A 25,658-nucleotide genomic window follows, 5' to 3' on the forward strand; every position below is an offset into this window, starting at 1 on the left:
TCCCTTTGATTTTGTATTCTGCCATCTGTCAAATGTGAAAATTAATACAAACAGACAAGGAAATGTATTGTGATTGACATTTTACATGGACTTTTTTTTGTTCCTTTTAAACATTCTCATAGCCTTTAAGGATTCTGAAAGACAACACTGAACAACATCATCGCCCCAGAACAGCATCACAAAAATTCTCCCTGAGCATTGTGACCTTCCCTCCTCCCATCAGGAGAGAAGGGTGCAGACTCATCACCCCTGAAAACTTGAGGAAAGCAGGGAAATGTGGTGCCTGGAAGGCTGAGCCTGGTCCATGCTTGAGCATTTGGCCTCAGCACAGCAGGATGCACTACCCCTAGAGAGGCCACAGAGGGCAAGAGAGCCTTTTCTCAGTTGCTGGAGAGCTGAAAGAAAGACTGGTTGGAACCCTCCTGCAAGAAGGTCGCTTTATTAACCCAGCCCACATGATCCTGATAACAGTATCAAGTACTATCACAGGGAAGAGTTTTCAATTTATTTCACAGAAAAGGTAGCTCGATCCAAGCCAGCATCTCTGCTCCCCTGGGAAAGCTCCCACAGGAAGCTCAGGGAGGAGAGTCCAGGGCCTTTGCTGGGTCTTTACCTCCCACTCTTCAGGGCCCACTGGCCAGGATCCTTGTTCTTCCCTGCTGGGCTTCTGCACACTTAGGTTAACAAGAAGGAGGCCAAAGCATGAGGAGAGGGAATAAGGTCAGCCCTTCCCAAGTTTCCTTTAAGATTTTGAGTAATCTTCAAGGGAGAGGTTCATTTCTGTTCTTTGGATTTTCTGTGCATTTTTTTAAAAATTTGTGTGTATTTCATGGAATTGAAAGTCAGTTGTGTTTGCCTGCCCAGTGGACCTCCTCCCTCCCCCTTCATCTTTCTGTGAGGGACCAAGTGCCCTGCTCTCAGCCCATTTGGTTCAGGAAGGGCTGCCCTAACCCCATGAGGCGGAGAGCACATAAAACACTGGGGTAGTCACAGAAAGCACTCTGTTCAAGCCTTCAGGGATTGGTTAAGAGATCCCACTTCACCCAGGCTGGAGTGGTGAGAACTGCAAACCTGGGGCTGTGGCTGGTGTTGTCTGTGGGATGGAGTTGACAAAATGGCCACATGGCAGCTGGTGCTGTGGCCATCCTTGCTTTCTCTGTTCAGGCTTCATTCCAAAACACCCATGTGATGGCAAGAAAAACAGAGAGAGAGAGAGAGAGAGAGAGAGAGAGAGAGAGAGAGAGAGAGAGACAAACAGACAGAGGGAAGCAATTTGTAGACACTTCTGCACTTCTGAACGGCTCTGAATTCATCCATGCCGGGACTGAATCTCTGGACTTCTAAATTAAGTGAGTTCATAAGCTCACTTGCTTTCCCTGGGAAGTTATTTAAGAGACTAAGTCAGAACAGAGGCTCGAAAGATCCACCTAGATTGAAAATTACAGGTTTCCAGTGGGCAGCCCATTTCACAGGCCCTCCAAAAGTGTCTTGGTTCAAAAGTTGATTTACTGTACTTTTCTCTCAGGGTAACAATGTTATGCACAACAAAGACACCATTTTCTCAGGGGCTCTGTGTGGTCACCATGTTTACTTTGGTTTGAGTCCTGGAAGAGACTGCAGCCAACCTTATTAATCAGAGTTACAATCTCTAGCTTGGTATCCTATTTTCTTTTAAAATGATATAAGACTTCTGTTCTAAATCTGCATATTTACATGGACTCACATCAATAATATACATTCTTGCCTTTTCATATTGTCCTTGTTTTTGTCTCCATTTTGTGAAATCCCATTCACTAATTTTTTTCTTGCTTACTCTCCACACCCTCTCTTCCAACATACGTCCCTTACTATATGGTCCATTTAATGAGATTTGGCTTTTTTTTTTTTTTAGCCCAGAGAGGGCACTCAATCACTGAGCCATGTCCTCTGTCCTATTTTGTATTTTATTTAGAGACAGCGTCTCACTGAGTTGCTTAGCATCTCATTGTTGCTGAGGCTGGCTTTGAACTCATGATCCTCTTGCCTCAGCCTCCCAAATCCCTGGGATTACAGGCATGTGCCACCGTGCCTGGTTAATAAGCCTTAACTTTGAATTTGCATTTCCATATCTCTTCCTATTATGAAATAAGCATAAATATAGCTATTATCAACTTGCCACTTATGGAATATCTTCTATCAAAACAAGTTCCCCAACTGTATTATTTATTTTATCTTCTCAAACACCCTATGGAATCACTGTGACTTTGGCTATATTATTTAACTTTTCTGTTCCTTATTTTCCTCCACTATTCAATAGACACATGGATATCAAAGCTGAAACTGGAAGCCTGGTTTGCATTTCTCTAAACTAGTGATCTTCTACCAAAATGGCTGATGCCCCCCCATGGGTGCTGGGTGCTATGTTGCACAGTCTTTCTTCAAATGAATCAGCTGCCTTAAGATCTCTGATAAAATGGTTTTTCAATGACTCATTCAGGCTGCTTGAGTACCTTCCCTCAGCAACCTGTGTGCCTCTGTGAAGGAAGCACCCAGAAGAGACAGAGAAGAGAGGGAAATAAGTTAAAAAAAAATCTGCAGTCAAAGCAAGATACATCCTGTATAAACATGTTTAACAAATAGACCCATCTTTCCATGTTTCCCCTCAAGGAATCATTGAGAAAATATTACAGTAAAAAAAGGGGGGGGCAGTATGAAACATAGAAATGCATGGATGACTTTATGCCTGGGAAAATATCTGGCTCTATCTCTGGACACTCTTCCATACTTAAAATAATTATAATCTGGATTTCATAGAAAATTCCTAAAATTTCCAGAAAAGGAACAGCTACAAATGTCCATATCTTGGATAAGGATTAACTTCCCCCTCAGGTTCTCAGCATTCTGTGGTAAGAAATAATTCATTTTTTCTCCTATTACATTACAGTGCAGATAATAATTTGTAGAATATAATGGGAAGCTGAGCATGGCAGAGGGCAAGGTCAGATGCAAATCCAACAGGTTACCTGCCGCCTGCTCTCCAATTGCATCTGGCTAGGAAATGGGTTCATCCGGGACTTCTAGGACAGCTATTTTCTTCATGATTACATACAGAGAAAATTAGAGAGGCAATTTTTCTGATGGGTGAGAAAGTAGCAGCTGAAAGGAGAATATATGCTGAGAGGTGGACTGAGCTTTAATTTGGGGTTGTTGTTAGTAAGGGTATTGTAGTTCGTAGGCCAACCTGGAAGACTAGAGATCATGGGACTGGATTATGGGTTTATTCAAAGTAAATTAAAAAGCTCCAAGTTCTTGAGGAGCCAAATCCAATACTTATTTAGTGGTTGAGAAGAATCCCTTTTTAAATCTATGTTCCTGAAAGAATTGAGAAACCCAAATCCTTAGGTTTTTATGAGAACAACAGACCAAGACTAATCATTTTAGTTGAATGGATAAAGGAGAAAAAGATCTTCCTCAATACAGAAAGAGAAGAGCCTTTTGAAGTTAAAAGGATGAGAAAGAAAAAAAAATGACCAAAGAGGGCAGGATACACACACACACACACACACACACACACACACACACACACACTCCAGAAGTGATTGAAATAAAGAGAAGGTGAACCTTCACATAGCCAGAAGAGGAGCTCTAGAGCAGATATCACATAATTGTTGTGAATACAAATCAGATCATCTTAGCACAGTGATAATAAAAGGATCAATGTTTGAATCAAAGTTGTAGCTTTTATAACAGGTGTCATTGGACTCCCACGACACTCAAAATGAAAGAAGTCAAGTAAGTTCTAAGTGGGCTTCTTGTCCATGTGTCAATCAGCTACTTGATTTTTTTCTCATAATGTCTTGGGCATGTTTTCATGCCTATGCACATAGACTTCTCTAACTAATCATAAATGCTGCCAAGTATTTTGCATTATGAGCAATTCGGTCCTGTATGTGTTGATTTGGTGAAACTACAGTTAGGGCCACCAGTGTGTGACTGAGAAATGGAACCAGAAAGTGGAAGATTTCCCAAAAGAGGTGGTGCCCCCAGACCCTGCTCCCCAGAACCCCTCAGAGCTGCTGTGATGGTTGAACTAGCAGTGGGGTGACCCAGACTGCAAGCAGAAGCTGAAAATGGTTGCTAGGGGACTTACCTGCTCCAGATCATCCAGTGACCTTTTGTTTTCTCCTGTTAGATCCTGGTAAGGCAAGATGAAGAGCTCAGCAGTGGTGGGTAAACCAGGGTGTACTGCCACCAGGATGTGCTGGCTTGGAATTCCTGTGGCCTGAGAAAGAGAGGCTCAGGTGAGGTCCTGCAGAAAATAGTGAAAAGGAACCAGGTATTCAGCTGGGGTGTGGGTTCAGCCAGAAGATACAGGGAAGTGTGTGGGGAACATGAAGGCAGAGGCCTGGGTGCTCCTGGCAGGAAGGCACAGGAGAGGCACCCCTGGATCACAAGTGCAGACTCCAGAGAGATCCACAGAGGTTTCTTCCCAGCTCCGCCACTGTGAGACTCACCCATCGCTTATCTTCTCACTGCCTATATTTCCTCAAATAGAAAACAGGGACCCTCACTAACTTCTTTATCTGCCACCCCCCCAGCCATCATCCATGCTAACCCAGCTTCTTCCTTTGTCACCCAAGTGGAGATACTCTTCAAATCCACCAGTCATATTCTAATTATCAACCCAACTAGGACAGCCCTCAGGGGCTCCTGTTCACTTCTGTCCAGTACCAGAAGCTGATGGCCAGTCCTGCTCCATGAAGCACTCTGAGCTCTTCACTTGCTGTGCTCACGCTTCTCTTAAAAATTAGAAATATTACTCAATTTCCTCTTTGCCTTTTTCTAGCTTTCCCTTTAGCTTATATCCCAGGGTGTTCCCCAATCCCTCTCTCTAGACAGTTCTAGAATCAATATTTATAATCCCATCTTTTCTCTTCATGGTCAGTCAGAACACACTGCTTGGCTCTTCACTAGGACTTCCAACAAATGTGTCAAAAAAGAACTTGCCATTCCACCCCCCGCCATTTTCATTCTATCTTTGAGGTGACAGGAAATAGGCCCTTCCTAGATTCCCTAGCCTGAAGCCTTACACTCACCTCCTGTATTATGCCCTCCTCACTCTGTTACATGCAATCATCCTATGAGACCCTGACAAGTCCTCTTCCACACTAATGTTCTTACTGGTTCCTTCTCACTTAAACATCCACCACTGAAATCCCAATTCAATCTTTATGTGTACCCCATCAAGTTTCACCTGTGTTTCTCTCAGGATGTCTTTTCTCTCTCTTTGCAGATAGAACTCTGCTTACCTTTCATGAGTCATTTACAAATCCACACATTTCAGTACATTGTTCCCTAGTTTCTCAAGTAGGTGACTGTCTTGGAGCTACATTTTTGAAGCAATCACAATTTTTTTATACATTTGATTCCTTATCATGTGCCTGGAATTTTGCTAAGTAACTTATAGATATTGTTTTATGCAAAATAAATAAATAAATAATGAAGCAAGCAAGTATAGTTCCACCTCATTTGGATGGTAAAAAATCACATCACAGGTTGGTGCCTCAGGATGCTCATTCTGAGTTTAGTGTTCAGGGAACTTAGTAAGAAGAGCTTGAGAATAACACCTATGGGGTAGAGAAGGTTAGCAGGCATGGATAGGGGAGGAACTGAACAGCCATGTAGGTCCAGTCTCAAAGGATCTGTGGAGAGAAAGGCTGGCCTTCAGAGTTTTTGTAGGTTGGGATGAGATGGCCAGGTCTTTGTGTGTATAACCATACATGTCTAACACTCAACTGGAGCTACCCTGTGAGATGACATGATCCAGGACAAGGCAGGTAAAGCCTCTGCCCACAGCTCCCTAGCAGCCAAGACAAATCTCTCCTGAGCCAGGATCTAGGTATGTGTCCTTATCTCCACCCCAGGAAAGATGGGTGCTGAGGGCAGGTGAAATAGTGGCTCAAGGCCATTTAGGAAGAGGCTGTGAGGCTTATGAAGCTGCATTTCATAGTGAAGCCTGTGATGGTAACCTGAACTCTAGGCCTCCTTTCTCCTGACAAACACACATACCAGCTCCCATTACAGCTGAGCACATGCTGTTTAATGCCCCTATTAGATTGTAAACTCAGAGATTAAATTAAATCATCCTCATTATAACAAAAATGCTTCCTGAATGATATTTAATTAAAGATTTCATCATGATATGTCAATAGCAAAAGCCAATTTGATGAGGAATGGACCACTAATTTTATACCAAATTCTCTCACATAAATGAATAGGAAGAAAACTGCCAATAAACCGATTCTAAGTTGTACATTTTCTAGGGATTGTTAGGGCACACTTGGCAATGTGTCCCTTAAGACTTAGGAAAGTAGCCAAGTGTAATTGCTGATCTCAAAGACAGGGTTCCAGGGGACCACAGGCTGGATCAGCTGCCTACTGGGATGGAGTAACTGGAAAATTTTGGGTACTAAAAGATATTACCACCCCCCCCCACCATCACCCTGTCCTGAAGGATGCTTAGCAACACATTTATTCTTGTTTAGCTGATTATAATATGCAGCAGCCTTAGGAATACTGATGAGCAGTGGTTTCTGGCCTACTGGGCAGCTGGTGGGAAGGAGGCGGCCCAGGACATCTGACCTCTAGATAATGTGAAGAGAAATCATCCCAGAAGGCTAATCACTGCTGAGCTGGTGCCCAAAATCACCTGGTGGGTTTGGATTGTTGGCTGGGATACTTAGGTCCCTAGGGGATCCCATGTCTCTAGAAGGTTGCAGAGTGAACCAAGTGGGCTGTGGGTGGGTTCATGAAAAGTTGTAAGTCATCTTGCTTGAATAGCAGGAGAAAGAAACCAATTGTCACTCCAGGGAAAGATGGCTCCAAAGGCAGGAAGTCCTTAGTCTAGTAGCTGCCCTTCCTGGTGGCCATAGTGTTGAAGCTTCAATAAGAGCATGCCTGGTGAAGCCATGGAGACAGAACTGGACTGCAATTACCAGGAGACACATGAAGATCCCCCTTCTCTACCCCAATATGGCTTCCATCCCTGTTTCTCCTTGAAGAAAGACAACAGACAGCAGTACTGTGGAACAGTAGGAAACCACAAAATGGAGATTCTAGCCTTGAAGGTCTGAGCCTGAATTTGTAGCAGCATGACCTTGGGCAAGTTCCTTGACGTCTCTAATACCTGTAAAAGGAGTACAAGCTTCATAGGATTATCCTTGGTAGTTAACATTAAACAGTATGAAGCATGGAAGGGAGGGTCTAGAATATTTTAAGTGGTAAACAAATGTCAATAAAGGTGATGGTGTGAGGACTGGAATGCTGAGAGGCTGATATAGGATCTCTTTTCTGACCAGGGTTCTCTGAACGTCTTATTACAACACCATTTTCCATCAGTGATAACATGTGTTGGGAGTAGGATATACAGAAACTTAAACTGGTTTTCTGTGTGGGTTTAGAACCTCAGGAAAAGACAGCTCGTGCCTAATGTCCTGGGTTTGTGCACCTAGTCTAAGCAGCCAAGGAGCTGCTATCCCACTGTGCTTACTCCTGCAAGTGGAGTATGTCGGGGAAGATGGTACCCCCACAAAGGGTGTCTTACCCACTCTTCAGGAACATCTGCTCAGGGAGGGATAAAGTGTACCCTCTTGGATGCCCCTAAAAACCTCAGGAGATCATGTTGCATTACAAACCATAAACACTGGACTCAGGCCCTTCATTTCAATTCTGAAGCTTTGTCACCTATTGTCTGTGAGAGTTTATGAAAGTCTTATAACTTCTCTGAACCTCAGTTGCCTCATCTATGAAAATAAAATAGTAATAGCTTGCTCTTGATACTGGTACAGGAGGGAAATGTCTTATTTAAGAGAAGCAGCACATATGACCCACCATCAGGTATGAGTCCTCACTGCACACAGTTTTGGGGCTGGCACCCAGGCTGCTCTTAGTAATTACACCTGCCCACAAGGACACTCTGGCACATGCCCCTCCATCATTATTCACAGGGGCTCATCTTACACTAAAGGCCTCATCCATCGTGAACTCTCTCTAAGCAGAATCAACTTTGTGAGGGACAAGCACCTCGTGACCCTCACGGTTGCTCTTTACCCTGGTGTGTGCCACAGGCCTGCATGTGGGGGCTCAGCACCAGTGACACCACACCTCAGAACTAGCTTCCTGTGGCTCCATCTCTTTCCTGTCCCTTTTTAGGTGTTCTTCCATAAAGTTCTCCAAGGAAAGAGAGAAAATGGGTCCAAATGAAAGAAGAACTCTTGGCACTCACTTCTACCAGGGACTTTTTGATGACTCTGCTGATGTCCCTCCTCCACTCAGGAATGTCCGGGTTGTAGTCATCCAGGTTTGGAGAAAAGGACAAGTGAAGAGAACAGAATTCCTCTGGGGATACAACAGCAGGTGGATTACTGGAAGTCAGGTAGTTTAGTCAAGCAGCATAAACTTTGTATTTGATGCAAAGCCCTCATGAAGGGTCCTCTCTCCTTTCACACTCACCAGAGAAAGAAAATTTTCTATCCCTGTCCCTGGTATCTCATTAGTTCCTTACTTTATAAACCAAATTCTAGGACTCTGGCTCACTCCTAGCTCTATAGACTCTGACTATTATCCCCAGTTCCAAACTTGGCCTTCCTGGATCCTAACTGACCTTTGAGCTCGGAATACATAATATACTTATGACCCCAGGGCCTTTGCCTGTCCTCTTTCTCCACCTGGAATGCCCATTCACCCCACTGTCTTTCCACAAAGCTTTCAAGCTCTAGTTTAAGTTTTCCCGACTGACCATTCTACCAAACCCCAAACATTTTAATTTTTTAATGAAACTACTATGTTTTTCACATACTTTTATCATTTGATTGTATAATAATAGTTATATAATTATATACTTTTATTTATTATAGTTACTTTATCTTTTGTCTGCAAAGAAGTTTCATTGAAAGGAATGTTAAGATCCTTATGTTGAGGACTGTGTTCGTTTTTTGTGTAACCCCTGAATTAGGCCTGGGTTCATCTGCATCCTCCAGGAAATGGGTTGGGGATTAAACAAGCAAAGATTTTATGAACAGAATCATCTTTGGGAGAAAATGAGGAGGGACCCAGGGGAGGCATGGAGAGCCATCAGCTCACAGGCCTGCAGGGCTGTGAGATAGAGGAAGAGGGCTGGTGACTGCCCTGCAGCATACAGAAGGCTCAGCAAGATGACTGGGAGATGTTGAACCAAAGCTGACCTGCAAAGGAGTCCCCTGTGTCCCAGGAATGGGCCAGCCTCGGTACCCCTGGAACCCCCATCACTGGCTGGGATCCATCCCTAGAAGAAGCAACCAGGCCCAGGACAGTGAGGAATTCCAGAGCACAGCATCCAGGGTTTGTCAGTCTTGCTTCCCAGAGTTGGAAGTTTCTAGGGTGCATCTTTATGGCTTCTATACCTTAACACAGGGCAGTGTTTGCCAAAGGACACATCCAGGTAAGCCCTCCCCTACAACCTGTGAGTGACTCCACAGTGAAGCTTAGATTCTTACCAAGCCTTCCTGTTCCCCCACACGCTGGTGTAGACTTACTCTCCTACCCCAGCTCACCTCTGCCTCTCCACATTGCAGCATGTAGCTCTTCTCATTATTCAGTCTGCTAGCAGACTTTCTGACCAACTGACCTCAGGCAGCCTCCTGTTCACCAGCCCTGTATACCCTCCATCTCTGGATCCTGTTTGTCTTCTTTATACCTAATATTATCTAATTTGTCTTCACTACATGTCTCCCTAACTGGAATGTAAAATGATTAAGAACAGGGACTATGTTCCTGGCTGTGAGAGAGTGCTAGAACATAGTAGGTTTTCAATTATTATCTCTGGGACATTTAATTAGTAAATGTTTACTGAATAAATAAATGGTTAAATTATAGTGAAGGCTCTCTGTTATTTCTATGTTTACTTCTTCAGTACACAGTCCTTATTTTAAGCATGTCCTTGGGTTTCAGATGGGGTTAAGCGATGTCACTGGTATCAATTATAAATTCAGGAAACATAAAATCCCCCTTGTGCACTTCCTAATGATGCTGATGGGTTATCCAACACATGCTTTGAAGATGCTTACATTATAAGATGTGAATTTATGGCAGTAACCTGATTCCAAAGACATATTTTTCAAAGCTTGACTATTTTATGAGTCACTGGTCACCTAGGCGAATATCACTGATTCACTTCTGATGGAGAAAATGAAATGCATGTTAATTAGCAGCTTGGTAAACCGTGGCACTGAAGATGCACCAACTGAGTCGTAACTTTGCAGCTGTGATGGTATAGATTTATGTTACTCTCACTTTCTCTGCACCTCTCACCAAGCTCTAGAGAGTTATCTACAGGGGACAGTGTTCACCTTAGTGAAAGGACATGGATGACACAGCTGCCTCCATGATGATGGCTGGAAAAGTGGTGATGGTGTGGCGGAATTAATTCAATAAACAGGGGCTGCCTGTGGGAGGACTTCAGGCAAACACCAGAAATATAGCTCTTTTGCAGGTGCTGAAAGAGCATTTGCATTTTTTATTTAAAGGCAAACCCATCCCCTGGAGCAAATTAATGGAAATAATGCAAACTAGATTTTCTTTCTTCCATTCTATTAGGAATTCCATTTTATTCCTTCCTCAGCCAAATTTTGTTTTATTGTGTATGTGAAGTGCTGGGGATTGAACCCAGGGCCTCCTGTATGCTATGCATATTGGCCAAGCATCTGCTACTGGGCTTCACCTCCAGCCCCTCCATCCACTTCTCTGTGGAATGCCTTCTTCCTCTGACCATAACGGTATCCTCTTCCCTTTGACTAAGCTTTAGACAGGTGTCTAACAGGAGGCCCCTGACCTCCCTTTCCTTGAGCATTTACTCTAAATAACTTGCAACTGTAATTTCTTTCTCTGCCCCACTGAGATGCTCAAGATTCTAATCTGCTACAACTCAGAAAAGGGTTCATTATCATCAAGAAATAAAGGTTTCCCTGTCTCCTTGGCTATGAGGAAGGATGGGAAACTAACTTCCCCCAAAGGGTCATTCATTCAAGCAGAGGACTAATCACCCTGATAACTCCATGTACTCCTCAATATCCTCCAGTACTTTCCTATTAGCTAATACCAGCATGTTGGGATCTTCTGCCTTTTGTTTCAGTGGAGTTCAATCCTGCCTGTTAAATTCTGTCTGGTGTGATTCTCCCTTAATAAGTCACACTTGCCACTAAAAATTCCAAATCCTGTGTAGACATCTTGGATAACTCGTTTGATTGAGGATGAGTTAAGGATGGTTGGTGGCTCAGGAATTTGGTTAAAGGAGGAGGAGACCACTTCCTCTGCTGAAATCTTTAATGAAAAGAGAGAGAATGCATTTAATGTAAAGTGAGTCACCCTCAGATGATTCCTTTGAGGAGACTGCAGAAAGAGGAAGAAGGAACAGCAGCGGGGTGGAAGGTGCATAGAAACTTGCCCTCTGGGTTCAGAATCCTTAGGCTGTTTATTCATTACACATATCTCATTTTTGCTTATCTGTAAAACAGAGATAATTACAGATATTTTCTTGTCAGTTCAAAGGATTCAATAAAACAGACCATATACATCAAGTGCTTAGAACAGATACAGGTGGTAAGTGCTTTATCAGTGTTAGCTATTATCACCTTCACCATAACCATTGCTGGTGAAATGACTTTAAACCAGTACTCATCCAAATTTGGGTCTCAAGTTCCTATCTGTAAAATGACACCTGTTAAGAAAAGGCCAAAATTCTTCCAGATTTAAGGTTTTCTTTGTGATTCTAATGAGGAAGCTGTCCAAACACTTAACCAAGAGGACATCTGTCAGGCTAATGGCTGAGTGCCATTAGTGCAGCCTGTGACATCCAGAAGGGGCAGAGAGAGAAAATAGAGCATCCGATGGAAAAGAAACCGAAGTCAGTCAATCAGGGTGATTTCAGACCATGGTCCCTGGGACTAGGTTGTCTGGGTCGGAGGTCCAACTCTACCTCTTACTAACTGGGGCAAGTTATTTACCTCCAGGAGAAAATGACTAATAATATCACCTGCCTGGTAGTAGGCTTGATGCGAAGAAGATTAAATGCATTAAATGCATTACCCGGACCAAGAAAAGAGGTGGGGGAGGAAAGAGAAGCACACAGCCACTCAATGGCCACCTGGAGGAGAAGCTGTACTCACTAATGGGGCCTAGTTAGGAAATTCTCAGCCCTTGTTTACTTCCTGCTACTATCTGGACTGATCAAGTCTCTTCAGGAGGAAGGGAGAGAAGAAAAATTATGAAATCTAATTCCTGGCCGGCCATGCATGGAATAGTGTCCTTGGTCCTTGGTTCCTCGACATGCTTGAAGTGGCCTACAAATGATTTTCAGGTTTTGAACATCAAACTGGCAAGAGGAGAAATGAAAAACAAAATCTGACTCTCCACAGAAAGAAGAAGTCCCAAATTATCTCATCAGCATCAATTAATTTACAGAACCGGGGTCCTTGCTGCCCTTTCTCGGCCTGTCTTTCTCCTTCTCACCTTCTTGTTCTCTCTTTCGGCACAGCATATATTTTCCTCACCTAAATTTAAATCCTCTTTTCCAACTATTCTGTGATACATATGTACCCCTTCCATATTAATATTAAATGTTTGCCTTTTTACCCTCTCCTGATAACACCTTGTTCATATCCACCTGAACAGCTTTCTATGCAGAAAAAAAAAAACTTACCAAAATGGTATCAATCTGGATATATTGTTTTATATCCCATTTCCAAGCAATGATCACACTTTTCCATTTCAGCACATTTTCATTCCATCTGATGCTTTGACCACATTCAATTTCCCAGCTTGATCACAAAATTGTTCCGTACATCAGATTGTTCAATAGCCAGTCTACTGCTACAAGTGATATCCACTTATGACCCTTCCTTTGCTTTGCTTTTAGTCGAGTAGAGGGTTTTTTGTTTGTTCGGTTTTTTTGTATTTTTTTTTAAATGCTGACTTTTGAAAGAGATTTTTAAAAGTAATTTGATAATGGAAGATTTCTCTTAAAGTTGAACTTTCAAAAAATGCCGCAGCATTAGCTCTTTTCTTTTAGAACTGGTTTTAGCTATTCAAATGCTACCAGCATCTCAAGTGAAATGAACCAGCTTTACTCATAATGAAACCCAGCCTGTTCCACTTAAGGTGAGTGAGCCAACAGTCTAAGTGCTTCAGACCAACTTCAAGAACATAGAACAGGGATGGAGATGTGGTTCAAGCAGTAATGTGCTCACCTGGCATGTACAGGGCACTGGTTTCTGTCCTCAGCACCATATAAAAATAAAATAAAGATGTTGTGTCCACTGAAAACTGGAAAATAAACTCTCTCTCTCTCTCTCTCTCTCTCTCTCTCTCTCTCTCTCTCTCCTCTCTCTCTCTTTTGAAAGAAAGAAAGAAAGAAAGAAAGAAAGAAAGAAAGAAAGAAAGAAAGAAAGAAAGAAAAGAAACAAACACAGAACAAACTCCTTCTTGGTCCTGTTGCCACAGTTTTGTTGGTGAATCAAATTTCCCTAAAGGAGGAGACCAGAATAATCTCAGCTCTTTCTCAATTGTCCAGGTGAAAGTCTAAGCCAGAAGGACTCCCAGTGCTATGGTACCAGACATCCTCATCTGAGCATGGGGGCAGGGACAGATCAGCAAAGACAGGCACTCACCGTATACTGCAATGGTCTTTGTGTCCTGCAGAATGGCATTTCTGGCGGAGACCTGCACTGTGATGCTGTTCATTTCTTCTGAAGTAAATTTGAATGATATGCTTCTCTCCAAGGTGATCAAGGGCTATAATAAATAGGAAACAGAGCAAGCAGAAAGCTGCTTAGTTAAAGTTAAAATAGCCGTGAACCAGCTGATCAGTAACTCTGCCGAGGCTCTTCTTGGTACACTAGCATGGAACTTTCTATGCATCCCCATCACCTGAAATGCAGGCCAGAGGGGAGGCTGTCTATTGCAACAATGGCCCCATGTGATTCTATCCATTTTGGGGGGATTGGACACCTCTCTCCTGGTATCATCCTGACTCTGGACTGGAAAATCAACAGGTCTTTCTTGTTGATGGGTTACATGTCTCTCTTTTTTCACAATCTATTTTGATCAAGAACATGTTTTAATCCAAGCACACTTTCAAATCAAACAAGAAAGGGGATCTCTTATTAATCTAAACTTAATAGCAGCCACAGAAAATCTATACATTGCCAAACATTCATCTCTAGGCTCTACCAATATATGAAATTCCAATGGAACACAGCAACCGTGGACACTTAAATTGGACAATAGATAGAAATGGGAGGTGTGGCGGCTCCCTGTGAGAAGCACCATCAACAGTTTCCTGGAAGCAGCTTCCCTGAAAATAAGTAGTTATTGGATTGTGGTTTCAGGACTCAAGAAAGAAAAAAAAAAGTATTGGAGGAGTGCTGTAAAATAAGCAGATGCCAAGTTTCTAGAAGAAAAAATTATTTATCTGCTGACCTCCCATGACTCACTCCTCACAAATATTTCTTTCCCATCTTAATTAGTTCTAAAATCAAAATTCATTTAATTCCCTGTATGGTGAAGGGCAGACTAAAGTCCAGCATACGAATTATTTTTAATAGGGTCGGCTGAGAATTTTGTTTTATATTAAAATTAAGAAAAAAATAATAAGAGGCAGAGAAGAAATTTGTTTAGTGCTTTCACAGTCTATACCAGCTTTCGGGCAAATAGCATTGATTTCTCCTTTCCCACTGTGGACAGTGGGCCCAATGGGCTACATTTGCATGCATGGCTTCAGAAGAAATCAAGGAGCTTCTTTTGTACTCTATTGTGTCAGCAGTGGGGGCAAGAGCTTCCTTCTCTATCAGGCTTGCAGCAGGTCTAGGTGCAAGAGAGTTCTCCTCCCTGCATGTGCACAGCTATGTTAAAGCCAAAATTCAGTTATCAAAATCATGTTTTTACTAAAATGAGGTGTATAGCATTGGAAGAGCAAAGCCACAGAGTGAATGTAACTCTTGGAAGATGATAGAGCGTCCCTGTCCAGGGAGGTTAATCTGAGTGCCCTTTTGGGAAGGGATGCTTTGGGCCTTAATACCACTATTTTACTGACATTTGGAAGTATTTAATCTTCCGAGAATGGAATGAGTTCAAAACTGACAAAGACCATGCAGCCTGGAGGGCAGGAAAGAAAATGAATAAAGGGAGCAGAAGGCCTGGGATTTTGCGTCTCTATGAAGCACCTAGAAGAGATTGGAGGAAGCTACTTCTGCTGTAGCAGCCTCATTCTTCTCATCTGAAAAAGGAAGGACTAAGAGTAAATGAAGGTTAAGGTCTCTACTGGTTTTAAAATTATTGCTGACTTTTGAGTACCAGGATATTTACAGAAAACATAAAAAATGAAGCTGACCTAAAGAAAGGACCATGTTTGATTTAGGATGTGAGGTCATTTTGTGTGTGTGTGTGTGTGTGTGTGTGTACATGCATTTATGCGGCAGTGGAGAGGGGTTTGTAATTGATATGGGTTGCCTCTTTGTAATGAGATACTTAACATAGACCGCCTGCTGGCCCTGAAGCTAGGTCTCCCCCTGAACTCTTGCATTCATAAGCCATATTCCCTTCCATTTGGCTTCAGCCAGCATAAGCTGAGCCTCAGTCACTAGCCCTGTACAGAAGGCAGACTCACCTCTGTGTCGTTTCCATACCACCACACATAAGTGAGGGTGAACACTTGGCTGGGCCACAGCACTGCAGTTGCATTGACCTCCTTGTTCTTTGTGGTGACAAAGGGAAGAGATAGGTGCACATGCTCCAAGGGACCTAAAACACAAGAAAAAGAGGGGCCATGGAGAGGGAAGAGCTTCAGCTGTTCTGCCTTCCCTGCTCTGAGAGAACATATATTTACTCAGAAGCCTCACAAACATCACAGCCACCTTCTCTAAGGGAAGTGCCCGGTGCTCTCACCACTTTGGAGAACAGAAATATATTGCCAACAAAGTCATTTTGTCATTTTGTATTTACAGATCTTACTTGCAGGTCTATAACCTGAGTTATAGATGTGTGAAAGTTAAAAAAATTTACAAGTAGTTTATGAAGTCCTTATATGAACAGACAATATTTCCCAGGAAGATGCAAGGTCTTTCCAAGAGATTATAGCCTTGGTTATATACCAGAATCATGGGGACCTGCCGAGAATCATATTGGGGTGAGAAGTATGCAAATCCCCAAATCATTTCACAAGTAATTTTTTTTTTATTATTTTTGCATTTCAAAGGTGTGTATAGGTGTGCCTATGTGTATGAGCATGTGAATGGGAATCTGCCTGGTAAGCATGGAACACACTATATTTGGGGCTGAGTTAGGCTTGCCCAGGAAAGAGGCACACAGGAAAGGCTCTGTGCCAGTGTGCTCCGGGCTTTGGAACATGCCCCTTGGTCTTGCCATTATTGATTGTGCAGATCTTGCCAATGCCACTCACACTTTTCCCCCAGCAGGCACACCTTTGCCTTCTGCAGGTCCTGTGCTTATACACCTTTCTCACGGCCCTGTCAGCCTTCAGGTTTCGGTTCCAGCATCACCTCCTCTGTGATGCTCTCCCTGTCATTGTGTCAATGACAAATAGGACACCTTGTTAGTGAGTCATGGTCATTCATTCAATCAATAATTCTTAAGCACTTGTCATGGTTTAGATATGGGGCATCCCCCAAAAGCTGATGTCTGAGACAATGCAAGAATTGTTCAGATGCAGAATGGTAGAATTGGGAGATACAATCTGATCAGTGAATTAATCCACTGATATGGATTAACTGGACGGTAACTCTGAGCAGGTAGGGTATGCTTGAAGGAGGTCGGTCACTGGGGTGAGCCATTAGGATTTATATTTTGTCCCTGGGGAGTCAAGATTTCTCTGCATCCTTGTTGCCAGATCCTGAACTACTTTCCTCTGTCATGATGTTCTGCCTCATCTTGGGCCAGAGCTATAGAGTCAGCCATCTATGGACTGAGACCTCTGAAACTATGAGCCCCAAATAAACTTCCTCTCTTCAACATTGTTTTTGCCAGGTCCTTTGGTCACAGTGATGAAAAAGCTAACTAAACAGTACTGTTAGGTATTGAGTATAATCTTAGGTCCCAGAGATATTTAGCACTTAATAAGCTTAGGTAATTTTAAGGGAAAAAGTTATTGAAAACATAAAGCAGGGCTAATTTTGATGGAGTGGTTAAAGAAGCCTTCTCAGAAGAAATGATGTTTGGACAGTGGCCTAGATAGAGTGAAAGATCATACCAAGTGTCTGTTTGTGATGCTCCAGTATAAGACCTTGAGGAGAAGATGCCCTTTCCATGTCAGTCGACCAGCAAGGATGCAAGAACAGCTAAGTGGAAAAATGGAGGGAAACGTGTAGCCGAGCAAGTCCATCAGGGTTCAAGGACACACAGCACATTGGCCTTGTAGGCTCTGAAGTACATATATTTGGGCTTGAATAAGTTTATCCTTGCATGTATATACATTATACCTCCATAAAAGTGTGACATTTTTCAGATTTGCCTGACCTCTTGTCTTTACCTACTTTTCATGGGTATAAAATACGTGGGGTTTTGCTGTCCAGAACCCAAACAATTAAGCATCTCTGTTCTGCACAGAGGGTGAAATCTTCCCTAAAGGAGCCACAGAGTAAAATTCCACCCTATGGAAGTCCCCAGTTGATGGTTCTGCTCAAAGAGCTAAACAAATTGGTAGATGCTGCTCTACATATAGGTGCCTGCGATGCACAAAAGGGACAGCAGGTGGCGCTGCATCACTCCATATGAATATTCCTGGCAAGATGGTTGAGAAAATTAGGAATTACTTGTGTGAACTGGGTTTCCCTATCCTTTTTTTGTATTGCCTTCCCATGCTGCAGGAAACAGCTGATGTCTGTGAGACTGAACATTGTGTGTGTGTGTGTGTGTGTGTGTGTGTGTATGTGTGTATACACGCACGCTGACTGCTGTAATCTCCCTCTAGCATTTATGTCCTGAAGACTTCTGAATATTTAATTAAATATTGCAAATATGTAATATTCTTATTTATCTGAAGTGATTTTCAAAAACACTAGAAGAAGTAAAGAGGATTTGAACTATAAGGTAGATATTCCAAAATCAGACTTTCTCAAACTTCAGCATATATAAGAAGCATACTACTGTGTTCAAAGCACACTGTGATACTACATTTCCTATTATCTTAATTTAGTAGGTTAGGGAGAGAACCCAGAAAAAGAAAATTACTATTTAATTTTGAGCAGGTGGCTCATTCAACCACACTGAAAAAAAAAAAAAACCTGTTATGATTTGCCAGTCAATATAATGATGGCATGATAGTTGCAAAGCCACATGTTTTTTTTTCAAGCCATATGGATGACTTTACCCTAAGGTGGGGCCAGAGAGATATCTTCAAATTGCTCCTATGTAAGGGAGCAGTTAAGGAAAAAGTTTGAGGAAGAACTTGAACATCTACCTCATCTTCTTTCACCTCCCATCCTGCAAGTTTGCAGAGTCTTCAATGTTTTTTTTTTCTGCAAGATGGTTGTGATAGGGCAGCTTTCTGAGCAAAAATCTGCATGCTCTCTAAAATCTCTGCCCCATCCAGCTGAAGGCAATGCTGGCCGCAGCATGTGTCTCATTAGTTTGCAAAACAGCAGAGCACAGTGAATACTATCCCCAAGGCATTTCCAACTGTCAACCTTCAACAAATTACCCAGGCGCTCTGTGAGAGCAGAGCGGCTGGCCCATTCCTGCATGCATTAAAGCAGGAACATGGGCTCCATTTGTTTCTGATGACCTTTGCAAACCCATATTGAAAAACCTCTGATTTGGAATAAAATCACCTTTCTGCACTGGAGAGTGGAGAGAATGCGTATGTAATACAAGAAATGGGTTTTCTGGAGTTTACCAATGGGGGAGTCAGTGGGACAGAGGCAGAGAGGAGGTTAGCAAGCTTTGTGGCTAGTTCTGTAGCTCAGAATCCACGAAGTCCAAATGCACATGCTACTTAAAAATAATGGAAAACCAAATGTTGTTAATTGACAGGGTACTGCTTGATAGATCTTTTGAGAATAAGATGTGCTTCCATTTGATAGAGAAGAAAATCTAGGTTCAGTGAGACAGAGTATTATGACTAGCATTTGGACTTAAACAGCACATCAGAAACTCTGACCAGTACTTTTAAAAACTTTTCTCTCACAAAGCCAACTCTGTCCCCCATCTGCACTTAGGCACTAAAAATCACTTACTACACCTCCCAGGCATTAGAAGTTTGGGAGTGTGACTCAGTGCTACTCTTATTGTGACTTCCTTTTATTGTAAAACAGGGCCAAAATCAGAGAGCTTCTCCAATCTTTGTTTTTTTCTACCTGAAAGGAAGGGCCTAAGTCATTTATTATGGTACAGATGTGAAAACAGACAAAATGAGTTTAAGGGCATAGTAAAGCACCCCAGAGACTTTAGAAGAGGTGCTGAGCTAATGTGTCAGAACCTGTGGACCCTGCTGAGGTGTGGGTATTAGGTTAATGTGAGCTACAAACAGCTTTAAAAGTGATCCTGCTTTAACACAATCTGTATATAAGAGTGAATTCTCATCCCCAAGGCCAAGCTCAGAAAGGGGTTCCATTAATATGAGGAGGTGGGCTTACCCAACAACTTCACCCAAGAAGAGTCTGAGAGATTAAAGTCAGAACACAAACATTCAATCACAAATCATCTCCTGCTATTTTACCTGATCAACCAGGTTGATGGAATGAAAAAAATGCAGAGAAACAAAGAAACTCATTTCTTTTAGAAGCCTTGGGCTTTGGCAGGCCTTAATCTTGACAGAGGTCAACTATCTATTATTTTCCTTCCCTGGATTTAGAAAATTTGGGACAATCCTTAGGGGAAGCAGTAGATCCCTCAAGGGATCTGATCATGTACAGAAATGAGAAAAAGTGCCAGGGGCACAGGGAGATTGAGCCAGGGAGGACTCAATGGGAGGCCCTGAGAAGCGGAGAATACCTGCTGATGGAGATAGTTCCTGCAGCCCCAAGCCACCCTTCACACTGACCCTAACTTTAGTGGTCAAGAACTGAAATTCCTGAGACTGGCAGGCCTGAGTCTGGGGCCTGGCTCTGTTAGGTAGTACATCAGCTACCTCAAACAATTTCTTTTTAGCTCTGTGGTCCTTTGCAAAGCAGGGTTTCTCAATGCTTCTACTTCATAGGATTGTTTTGAGAAGTGTGGTAATACATAATAAAGAGCTTATAGTGCAAAGCCTACCTGGCATACAGAGGAAGAGCTTAATAAAGTGTAGCCAAAGTGGGAGAGACAGTTAGCAAAGTGGGAACCCTGTCTAACTCTGTTTAGACCCAAATTAGGGAGTGTGTGCTTCCTCAGAGAACCCCAACCATGAGTGTACAATAGGCAAAGATGGAGAAGAAGTAATACATTTGGAGTCTTCAGCAACCACACTGTCTCTTGGGCATCCCTAAATAGTCCTGTCCTTTCACACAGTTTTTATATTATTCTTATTATTTAAAGACAGAGACCTAGATGTCACTTTCGTTATTCTTATTTTGTTCCCTAGAAAAGGTGCAGGGGAGAGGTATAGAGTATTGCCAGGCCTTAATACTCTTTCTCTGAGGACTTGAAATTTGTGCTAAGCCTTAATGTAAAAAAATTACTTTAATGTAAACTATTTTTCTAAGAACCAAAATGAGTCTGAGGACTGTGGGGGACAACTTCATGCATACGATATTTATGACACACAATATACCCAACATAATTTAGTTGTTATCTCATTACATCCAGCCGTGCCTTCTGATTCCTCAATGGGGAAAAGCTACAGTGTGTCTTGGAACTCTTTCCTAGGGTAGCTTTCTTAACACTCATAGCACCCTTTCCCTCCATATCACCTTCTCTGGAATACCAAACCATCATTAGACAGTAGCCCAGAAATCACATTAAAAAGAAAAAAAAAAGGAGTGAAAATGTTAAAAGAATGATTTTTTGCAAGACATAACTTGGAAAACAGAAATAAGTGGCTAGGGGAGCAATTCCTTTGCCTGAGCTAGTTTGATTGAACTGTGCATTTCTTTGTTTCTGACCATTTGTAACCAAAGAGCTGGTGGTGGGGGGCAACTCATGCCATGTTTCAACTGAGAAGTTCTGAAAATTGCCCAGATTCAGACCCACATGCAGGTGCTATATCTCTGGGGTATCTGGAGGAAATGATCTGACTGCATTTACAATTTCAAGCAATTCAGATTCCAAGATGGATCAGATTCCCCTCATGGATTTTCTTTTTACTTTATCTCTACTTTGCCCTCTGACTCATTTCCTTTCCCCCATCTGCTAAAATGTAACTCCTGTGTTTCTTCTGGATAAGAAATGTGGGATCACATTTTAAAAAGACACAAATTTAAGCTATGTCATAAGCCAACAACAGTAATAACATACAAGTTACATGTAAGTACAGGACGACGCTGTCAGACCCCAGACTGTTGTCCACCTGCATGGTCACTCGGAAAATGCGCATGTTCTGATAGACGTGTTTGATCCCATCTTCCATGGAGCTGAGATTGACGTAAGACACTGCAATGCCATCACCAAAGTCCACTTGGATGAGTGTCCGCTGGACATCACCCTGCAAAAGAGCCCAGAGTCAGCAGAAATGGAGTCAGAGCTTGGCTGCATTTTCTAGGGGTCTGGGGCTTTGTTTTGGTCCTGACTCCTCCAACAGCTGGGAACATCTGTCTGTTTTGATAGAATCCCTCCTGACACTCCCTGGCAGACAGGAATTTGCTAAGATGGATACTCTCCAAACATGTAGGGCACCAACTACCAGAAATTTCAAGACTTTGGAGATTAACAGTGTTTGATTATCAGGTTCAATTTGATATTCAATTACTCAAGAAGGCTTTGTTAACAGTCTTATCATCCACATCAATAAAAGTTGCACCCAGGTGGCTTCAAAAATTCAGCCTACCTGTTGTGGTCACCAGGTACCTCCTGCTTCTCCAGAATCATTCTCTTTGTTTCTGGTTCCCTAACCATGTTGGAGGAAGGGTAGAGGACACCTAGCCTGACATCAGATAGGAGACTGAATTCTCTTAAAATTCAGTATTTTGTATTAAGAAAATGGTCTCATTTAAGTCTTCACAGAATCTGAGTCTGGATAAAAGAACAGGGACAGTTCAAATGCCTTGACAGATGAAGACTATGAAGTCTACAAAGGTTTCATCATTCACTCAGATTAACACAGCTAGTAACTGGTGGACCAGGATTCTGACCTGGTGCTCTCGATTTTGGTTCATCCATTTCAACATACCACTGTGAGTAAAGTTGAAGCCCCTGAAGCTTGAATCCTAGTGTGTTATTAACAAGCTAGATGACTTCATACATGGGGTCTATCATTCAGCCTGCTTTGGTCTCAGTTACCAAATCTATGAAATGGACACAATACTACCACACCATCTTAACTCAAAAGATTCTTAAAAAATATGTAGATAATTAGTAATCCATAAAGTGTTACACAAAAATCAATGACTATAAAAACAACACAGCTGTAAAAGACCTACAATACTTCTGCAAAGATGGACTGGGATTATATGACTCTAAATCTCCCATGAGCAGACAAAAGGTAAAGTCTCTAATCCAAAACCTCAGACCTCTCTAGTTTCTCAAGAAGCAAGGTTGCTTAGACCAAATTGGCAAAACAACAAGAACTAAAAACTTCTTTCACACAGTCCATCTTTATCAAACCATGTTTCATTCTTTTTGATAGTCTTTCCCATTTTCAGATATAAAGAAAAAGAAAAAAATACCTTTAAACTAGAAATGCCTTTTTGATTAAGTAAGGTTTATATGGTATCACATGTTTTGAAAAGGCCAAATTTAAAAGCTGATGGTTAAAGGATTATTTCATACCAAAGGAAAAGCAGTTCAAATCCTATAAATCTGTGTGACCTACTCCTCTGATCTATGCCTAGCCAAGCACTGTTGAGCGGCACACAGCAGCTAAAGCTCATTGAGAACCTAGTACAGCTCTCAGGAAACACCCAGGCCAAAGCCCTCCCCTGGGGTGGAAAAAGAAACTTGACTCAAAAGTATGAAGCAAACATCCACAAGCTCAGGCATTGTGTGATTACTTGAATTCCCTTCACTAATAAATATAAATGTCAACTATTCTTGCTAACTTGTCCTTCGCTTGGGCAACCAGAGTGGACTGATGAATCCATCTTTCTGTTTCTGGTGAGTTTCCATTTCCAGGTCTTCTGGGTTTTTGACAGAGTAGTTGGGAAGCCAACCCTATGTGTGTGCCGGGGGGGAAAGACGACTTTTTGAAGTGAGGGTCTGGGGTAAATATCAGGGGTAGACGGGGTTCTCCAGGGCATTCAACAAGCAGTGGTGTGGGAGAGGGAGAGAGACAGGCTTTGTGGGGACAAAGAAGGCATCAGACAGGGGCCATCGCTTGCAAGAGGACGGAGGGGAGATTTCCACCTACAGCTAACTCTGCTTCATTCTCCCTTGAGAGAGAGACAAACAGAGAGTGAAGGAGAGAGAAGCCACCCACAGAACTGGCAAGACTAAAATGTCAGTCAATATCATTTCAGTCTACATTGGTGTGAATTTCCTGTTAGGTATTCACTGTTTTTCTTTAGTTGGCCTTGACTTAGACCTCTTGTCAGTTACATAAACCCCTCCAAGTTCTATCAGTCTGGATTTCATGTGGTCCTCTGGATTGATAATATTCTGACATCTTGATTTATGATAAAGTTCTCTATGCATACAGTTGGTGAAAGAAGGGAGTTACTCAATGTTTACATGAATGCAGCGATAAGCATCTATAATGGAAAATGTTTTAAATATTTTAAAATGTTGAGGCCCAAACACTATCTAAGACCACAGCAGAATCAGGTTCTTAAAAGATCCATTTACCTATCTAGATGTATGTACATATATCTAGATAGACATATATCTAACCTTAATATACATATATATCTCCTAAACACACACACACATTCTGCAGGGAGGTAAATATTAACCAAATCGACAATACAAACATGGCCTGAGATTTCATGAGCTTCCACATCATTAGTGAGATAAATGCATTTTAAATAATCACACCAGAAAGAAAAAGACATGGAGGAGTGTCCTGGGGCATGGTGAGTTCATACAGTAAGGAGAGCTGCAAAGCTCATGGACTGGGAACTTCAGGGAAGTCTTCCCAGAGAAAATGATAACTGAGCTGAGAAAACCTGAAGGAAGAAAATAAATTAACCAAATGAAAAAACTGAGTGAGAGAGTGGGAGGTGAGGGAGGCGATGAGAAAGAGAGAAGGAAGAAGAGTGGAAGGCTCTGTGGCAAGGGGAGATGGTACAGTGGAAACAGGTAAAGGAGACTGAAGAAGAAAGAGTTGACAAGAACATCTTGTAAAATGAGGCTGGCGAGGAGACACAGGCCTTTGGGGACTTGAGGGTCCAGTTTCTGAATTTGACCTTTCTTCTAAGAGCAATGAACAGCCATTAAAGTGTGCCAAGCAGGAGTTTGGGGTAAGATGCATGGTGATATATGATCTCTCCAGCTACCATGTGGAGGATGAAATGAAGGGGGTCATGTATGCTGGGAAGCTAATGAGCAGGCAATTTGGGGTAGATAATGGCAGACTGAAAACAAAAGCTGCCTCATGAAGTTACATGCATCTCTCTGAAAACTAACTCACAAATAGTTTATTGGTGTCATAATCAATTATTCCGAGCATTTAACAGCAGTATCTCTTATAGATATTTTTTTGAATGTTGATGGAGCATTTAACAGCAGTATCTCTTATAGATATTTTTTTTGAATGTTGATGCCCAACTACTCCCAAGAACCATGATTCATAGTTTCTGGGGAGGATGCTCAGTCTAGTTGCAGATCTAGAAGGTCCCCCACTACATGGGGCTGTACTCAGGGTTGAGGCCCTCTGGTTCAGACTGTTGAATGGAAGGCCTTCTTGTAATTGGATTCATCCAAAGATGAATATTGTACAGCACAAAATGATGCTATTCTTATTAGATTTTAATGTGATGATAAAGTTTCTTCAGGATGCTCTAGGATTTGAAGTGCTAAAGGTGCATTAATAAAGCCGGAAACAAAAGGACTAAACTCCCTGTTGGTGGAATACAGCACAATCACTCACAGAAGTTCTGGGATATGTGCAGTCAAGATTAGCTGCCTTCTCTAGGAAAATGAGTCACTGGCTGATACCACACTCATTTGCAAACTCCTAAACGCTGGAATGTATTCTGTTAATGTCTGGATTCAGATAATTATTTTTAATGCAGTTTGATTGTTGTGCATTTAGAATGTGTTTATCAAAATGGTATTTTTTAACATATTATCTCATTTAGTCATTAAGATACCTGGGAGATTGAAAGGACAGATGCAATTTCTCTTTGATATAGTAGGAAACTGGGGCAGAGACATGTTAAATAAGATTCCTAGAGTCACACAGCTATTAAGAGTTTTATAGAGGGGTTTTAGACTGTCCATTTAGCACAGTTTTCACTGAGTTTCTTCAGGTGAGAGTTCCTAATACTACCTTTCAGGGTGAGAGCAAGATGATAAGAAAGATGAGGGTTCACTTTCTTCTCTTGTTTGACTCTATTCGCAACTTT

The 25,658-nt window shown here is 42.1% G+C and overlaps 1 protein-coding gene across 1 annotated transcript in view; it reads right to left on the reverse strand.

Annotated features, from left to right (window-relative positions):
* The window catches only part of LOC143387357 (VPS10 domain-containing receptor SorCS1-like), a 41,042-nt gene extending 18,989 nt beyond the window's left edge, over positions 1-22,053 (reverse strand). The window contains exons 1-6 of the mRNA XM_076841839.2: positions 22,006-22,053; positions 21,457-21,643; positions 15,677-15,810; positions 13,680-13,803; positions 8,264-8,376; positions 4,130-4,261 (exon numbers count right to left, since the gene is read on the reverse strand). Coding sequence (XP_076697954.2) covers positions 4,130-4,261; positions 8,264-8,376; positions 13,680-13,803; positions 15,677-15,810; positions 21,457-21,643; positions 22,006-22,053 — 738 coding nt within the window. The remainder of the gene's footprint in view (positions 1-4,129; positions 4,262-8,263; positions 8,377-13,679; positions 13,804-15,676; positions 15,811-21,456; positions 21,644-22,005) is intronic.
* Positions 22,054-25,658: the final 3,605 nt, after the last annotated feature.

Source organism: Callospermophilus lateralis, unplaced genomic scaffold (genome assembly GCF_048772815.1).
Source record: "Callospermophilus lateralis isolate mCalLat2 unplaced genomic scaffold, mCalLat2.hap1 Scaffold_116, whole genome shotgun sequence".
In the NCBI taxonomy this organism is placed as follows: Eukaryota; Metazoa; Chordata; class Mammalia; order Rodentia; family Sciuridae; genus Callospermophilus; species Callospermophilus lateralis.